General features: G+C 37.5%; 1 protein-coding gene across 1 annotated transcript in view; it reads right to left on the reverse strand.

The window, feature by feature from the left end:
• The window catches only part of LOC102380047 (neurobeachin-like), a 122,767-nt gene that overhangs the window by 26,467 nt on the left and 89,548 nt on the right, over positions 1-6,752 (reverse strand). The window contains 3 exon segments of the mRNA XM_025191246.1: positions 1,430-1,622; positions 3,095-3,184; positions 3,508-3,570. Coding sequence (XP_025047031.1) covers positions 1,430-1,622; positions 3,095-3,184; positions 3,508-3,570 — 346 coding nt within the window.

The following is a 6,752-nucleotide window of genomic DNA, read 5'->3' on the forward strand; positions in this document are numbered from 1 at the left end:
TTTTGGAAGTACTAAATGACGGCACAGTAACAGCCTGTACTGCACTGTCCATGCAGCACACGGTTATTTTTGGAAGTACTAAACGATGGTACAGTAAAATGGCGCTGCAGGGGCACATGTAGACATGCCCCCTTTCCTTGAAAACAAAGTAACTGGATCCAGATCCTCAAAGATATTTAACTCCCACTGAAAACAGAGAGAGTTACATGCCTAAATACCTTTTAGGATATGGGTCTTAGTTTTCTCAGTCTTCTGTAGAAAATAAAGCTGTGCATACACAGTATCATGCTAAGAGTGTAAACAGCTTTATTCTAACCTGTACTAAATGTTGGATTTGTGGTCTATAAAATTACTGTTATAACAATTAGGTAAAGAATCACTAGGAATAAAGAACAACTGTTTTATGCTAGACTATAAAACTTTAAAAGGTACTTTATATATTCAATATAAGTGTACAAAGAAGAGTCCCTTTGAAGCTGTAATTTAAAGCAGCCAGAATTAGAAAATTCAGCATTAAGTCTGCTGCTTGGTCCTAACTTAGGCTGCTGTGAGGTGACAAAAAATGGCATAAATGGTGTAAAAGCTAACTGTCAAAATTAATTTTGAATTTCGTGTTCTTTTTGTGTTTCCTCCACCCTAATTATGTATCCAGGATGCATTCTGTTCTTTTAGCTCAGTACAAACAGTGCAAAGATTGTGAACAAATCCTTACATATTAGTAAGCCTATTTATAGTTTACACAAATATAAAAAATAAAATGTTTTTACAAATGTTGAGGAAGAATCAAGGCCTATACAGCTTTTCTTCCCTAAAGATTGTTTCCTTGGAACATTTGAGGCTTTCCAACCTATTGCATTAGCTATTACAGGGTGCATTTGCCTAATCTCAGTAAGAGCTGGTATCTCTGGTGGGAGAGGACACATCTCATTGCTTTAACTCAGGGGTACTAAACTCATCTGTCCTGTGGGCTTGACGGGGGGCACAGGCCTGGTCTGCAGGTCCACTGACTAGCCCTATGTGCCAGATCAAATGTTATTACATCTCATGACAAACACCTGAACAGAGTGAACACTTCCCCAGATAACACACAGTGATAAAATACACATACACGTTAGCTAGTACAGCACTATGGACCCCTGTAAACTGGGGCATATTATATATGCAATGTCAAGAAAAGTCCTGTAAAATATTACATCAAAACCCAAACAGTGACATTCTGCCTTTAAGGAGGGTCCTTCTAGAAATGACACCATGGAAAATAGGAACCTTGAGTACACAACAGATACAGGGGCATAGTATAATTTTTCTGTGTATTTGTATCTCAATAGATAAGTGGGATTAATCTATATTCAGCTAATCTCTGCTTGAAAGTAAAAGGATGAACTGCTAAGAGAATGATTAAATCAGAGGTTTTTCTGTGAGCACATACCTACTGTGTTGTGCCATCTATTCACTGCAAAAAGTCTGCTGCAAGTCACAGTTACCACTGCAGGAATGGTAAGGTGGGGAAGTGTGTTGGCTGCCACATGCGTGACAGGAGAATTTGATGGAAATTTCAGCACCATTATGACATCCTGCTGCATCTGATCTTTAAACATGAGTGGACTCTGTGGAAGGAAACACTGTTGAGTAGAAAGGAGAAGAGAGAAGAAGAAAACAGAAGGGATAACACAATTAGTGAAGAGGCCTGAGGGAAAAACAAGGTTAAAAAAAGAGTAGGCAAGCAGATGCACATACAGGGAAAACAATGATGCCTGCACATCTACACTACCAATATAGGAGAGCACAATTAGAAGAAGCTATTATTGGATCATTACATGAGGAAGAGAGAGAAAAGGTATGGTTAGGGTCCAGTAGGTTATCATTACAGGGTGCAAAATGGTAAGTCAGCAGTCATTCAGATACACTTAAACTAAAACATGATTAAAATAGTTAGCATTCATAATCAGGAGATATAAGTCGTATAGAAGCATCCATTAATACATTATAAATGTAAATTCTTTGAAGTACAATGGTTAAAATGAGAATTTTTAAGAGGAAAAATTCAAAAATCCCAGAGATGTTTAGTTATTCTTTCCAATGATTAATTATAATCCTTTCAAGAATATAGCATGAACTAATTATTATTCTTTGCAAATAATATACTTATTGATTATAAACAAGGGTAATGATTTCACATATTTTTGTGCAAGAATAGCAGCATATTATTATTATGAATGAGATTACATTAAACCTTATTCTCACATGTTAAGTGTTTTTGTTAATTACTTATAAATTAGCCCGCATGATTTCTAGGTGTTTCTACTAATCCTACCACTTTTAATCTATCAACAGCTATCTACAATGTTCTTATATAATTTGAGCAAATATTCTCCACTTAATAAAGAGCAACAGTCACACTTCAACAGCAATAGCCATTTTGCACAATGTGATTTTCCTTATGGGCAATGAAAACTACGAAAGGTACTGAAAATATTGTTCTTTTTGCTGGAACTTCAAAGGAAATTTGGAGCCTTCATATTTTTAAAAGTAAAGACACCATTATGGACAGAGATCAGTCTTTTTCAGTACAGCTGTATAAAATAATTCTTACTAATAAGCATGCAAAAGAATGTGTTTGGAAATGAATTCTGAAGTTCAAATTGAAATTAGAAGTATGCATTGTATTGTCCCAGGGGAATGGGTGGGAGGATTCTAGCACGATTTGAACTACAATTCTTCATTCCTGACAAGTCGCCAGCGTTCATAAATCACTTCCAAACATTTTCTCCTTTTCTTGAAACAAAATATTCAGTATAAGAAAAAGCCTGCAGTGTCTTATTTCCTTCAGTTATTCTCAATAAATATGTATTTTATAAAGATAGCACTTTTCAAATACAATATGGGGCAAGAAATGTGACTGTAGGAAGTTACAGCAATGTCAACTCTGACCTTGCTTTGCAAGAGCCAGCATGGGATTTCTGTATGGAGTAAAATATATGGCATCGTAAGCCATTGAGAGCATTTAAAGTGTTACTTATATAGGTATTTCATGACCTATAAAGAATCCTCAGGTTCAAAGGAAATAAATTCCTAACCAGCAGTTATGTCTCACCAGGTGCATGGCAGAGCTCCGAGGAGGATGTGGCTCAATAAGCAACTGAGATGGCGTCTGTCCAAAGTTCTGTATCTGTGCCTCCATGGCCTGCAGGGAAAGGAGAGTGATTGTCATAATCAATATGCATCAAAGAGATAGGTCAACACACTATTTGACAATGCAAGCATATCCCAAGTCAGCCATGAAAAAAGTCCAGAAAATTCACCGGGTGCTCTTCTCCCAGGCTGCAGACTCATCCAAGTGTTAGTATTTTGTAGACAAGCTTTGCTTCTCTTTTCAAGCATGCTTCAGTTAACCAGCTAACCCATTCTTATTTCCAGTAGCTGGGGTTACATGTGAAAATGTTAACCTGTGAGGACATGCAGTAAAGGTCTTGAAAGATTTCTTTGCACTAAATACAACACATATACCTTAATAAAGTTCTTTGTGAGAAGGAAAGTATGAGGATCTCTAATAAAATAAGCTTCTGGGATCTTAAATGAGGGGAAAAACAAAATGGATAAAAACATCATGGATAATATAAAACAAAAAAAAAATCACACTTTCACTGATAACATTAAGCTAAACATTCATACTGAATTTCTATTCTGTTAAGGCACATTGGCTATGTTAAGAAATTTTAGATATTAACTTTGATAGCATCTCTTTTTAACAAGGTAAGGCAATGTTAATTTTTGTGTTTATTTTAGATAAGTTTTTCCCTTGACCTATTGACTGTTCTAAACCCAATAGAATGATTTAAACCATTTAAAACCCAATTCTGCTTTCAGAATAAATCCAGAGTAGAGCAGCAGAATATGTCCCATAAACTGAATGGTTTCAACTACCTATATGACCCACTCCAATATAACTATATATAAACTACATTTGAAAACAAGTGCTGGCAATGTTCCTGGTGTTGACTCCAACATTAATATATTTAAGAACTCTGCTTGCCTTTCAACTATACAGATAGCATTTCAGCGCACCTTAGAAAATTCAGAATTAAGCTTTTGTGTGGAAGCTAAGGAGCTAAGTTTCAAAAGCACTATTATAGTATCATATATTTGAAATGACTATACCATAAATACAACCCCCTAATAATTTCTCTTTTTTGCTTCAGTGAAATTCTCACACCTTACAAGGCAAGCAAAAAGCTCCTTGAAATATTAACACCACCAATAAATTATGTTATTTTTTCCAGACATTAAACTGACAGGAGAAAAATAAATATTTTAAGAGTCAGAAAAACCCCTTCAATCTTTTCTCTGTTAAAATGTGCATTTTATAATCCACATAAAATGATTGGTGACCTCCTCCCTTTTCTCAGAAAAGATGCTTTAATAGATGCCATGGTAACACATCCTAAAATGTCATTATTTTTTACAAAATATACTGCAATATATTTGCTAGTATATAATGGAATATCATAAACAATTGATGAAATAAGAGCCTAAAATAAATTCCACTGTAATCATGGAAGGAGTTTTCCTTGACTTTCATGGGTTTTTGATCAGGCCACAAGTAAATAAAGCACATTTTAGATGCATCATTCTTTCCACTAATTCACAATGACTCTCCCATGGCTTCATTTCACAAGATGCGGTGCATTACCTAGGATTTGGTGTGCACATTCAGTTCCTATTAATTTCATCTCCCAGGAGACTCTACATTTTGCAGGTCAGACATTGCTGTGTATTGCAAGTTTTTACTGTAGCTGTATTTTAAACATTATATTTAAAAAGTCAGGAAATTGATTCAAGACAATATCATGCTTAATACTAACTAGTAATTTTTGTTCTTAATTTTTTGGGAAATGTGGCATGCATGGAAATGAACAAGGAATAATGCTAACAGTTAATGCCAGACAGTGTGATATTCGGGTTTCAATGCAGCTCTGTCAGTAGCCAGTTAGTTCAAATAATTACCAACGTTATTTCAATGGTTTTTACGAATCACATAATGAAATAAAAATGTGAGTTAAGTTTCCAGTAATACTAAACACAAGACACAGAGTCATCTATTGCTATCTATATTAGTTAGTTAGTTGCATACATGAATACTGGAATTATTACATTTTGTATGTAAGTGCTGCCCACTTTTTATTTATATATTTATTTTTATTTTTATTTATATTTGCTTTTGTCTGGTCCAGTCTTGGGCAAAATCTGATTGTTTAACTATAAATTCTGCTTACATAAACTTTATTCACTTCAATTCAAGTGGACTTATGATACCAAAGAGAGAGAGAGAAAAAAAGAATATCATAATAAGCCAGGGTGACTTTTTTAGTTGATAAAAAGAGACTTAAAAAGTACTTGCTAAAATTAAACATTATTTTACAGTCATAGATGTCCAAGAAAATGCTTACTTTGTGAGTCTGATATTAAACCCATTCAAGTTGATGGCAATGTTTACATTGATATGTATGAGTGCAGGATTAAGACCTTCATTGATAACCAATCAATATTTGATATAATTTTCTCCTTGCATTTAACAAGGGTATTAAGTACAAAAGCCCAAAGCAATCCAAAATATCCCTGGCAAGAGTTATTTTTTTCTTGTAAAACTGTCATTTAAAAATGATCCTATTTGGATGATTTCTTCAATCGCATCCAGATGAGCACGGACGTGCGGTATGTGGTGCCACAGACCTGTCTGCAGCGCCACACACTGCACATGCAGGTGTGCCACATGCTGCTACCATACAGCATGGAGGGGGGAGGGAGGAGGGCTGACCCTAGAATATCCTGGAGTCAAAAAAACCCAAGCCAAAAAAAAGTATAGTGATGAACATGGCAGCTGCACACACCACCTAAAACTGGGCCTGGCTGGCTAGAGTCACACTCTGGCTGCCAGCCAGGCTCCCAGCTGCAGGAGTGCCACAGCTGTAGCTCTCTGAGTCCCTCAGGACCCCAGGTAAGGCTGCTGAGGCCAGCACAGTTGCTGGCTCCAACCCTCCCTACCCCACCTAGGGTAACCTGCCATGCACCAGAGCACGTATGGCATGGGCATTCCCCAGGGACAAGTAACAGCGGTGCAAGGTGCCACTGCTACTTGTCCCCAGGGAAACAAATGGTCACAATTGTCTGGATGCGGCCTTTAGGTCCCTTCCAGCCTTACTTCTTTACGATCTATTGGGAATTAATTTCTTTACTTTATTTTCTGGTACTGGCTACTGGGGATGACCTAGTCGGCGACCTAGTGATCGATGGGAAGCTGGGTGACAGCGACCACGAGCTGATCACCTTCACCATCCGCCGAAAAGCTGGCAAGTCGGTCAGCAACACGCAAGTCCTTGACTTCAGGAAAGACAACTTTGACAAGCTCAGGAGGCTTGTCAGTAAGGCCCTAAGGGACCGTGACCACAGGGAGAGGGGAGTTCAAGAAGAGTGGTTGCTCCTCAAGGGAGCGATCCTCAATGCACAAACTAAGTCTATTCCATCTCGGAGGAAAGGCAGCAAGAGGGCACAGCAGCCCCCCTGGCTCTCCAGGGACCTAGCAGATCTCCTGAGGCTAAAAAGAAAGGCCTACAAAGGATGGAGAATGGGAGTCACCTCCAAGGAGGATTATTCTGCACTGGTCCGGTCCTGTAGGGAGCAGACCAGGAAAGCCAAGGCTGCAACTGAACTCCAACTAGCTTCGAGCATCAAGGACAATAAAAAGTCCTTTTTCA

Source organism: Alligator sinensis, unplaced genomic scaffold (genome assembly GCF_000455745.1).
Source record: "Alligator sinensis unplaced genomic scaffold, ASM45574v1 scaffold1034_1, whole genome shotgun sequence".
NCBI classification, from domain to species: Eukaryota; Metazoa; Chordata; order Crocodylia; family Alligatoridae; genus Alligator; species Alligator sinensis.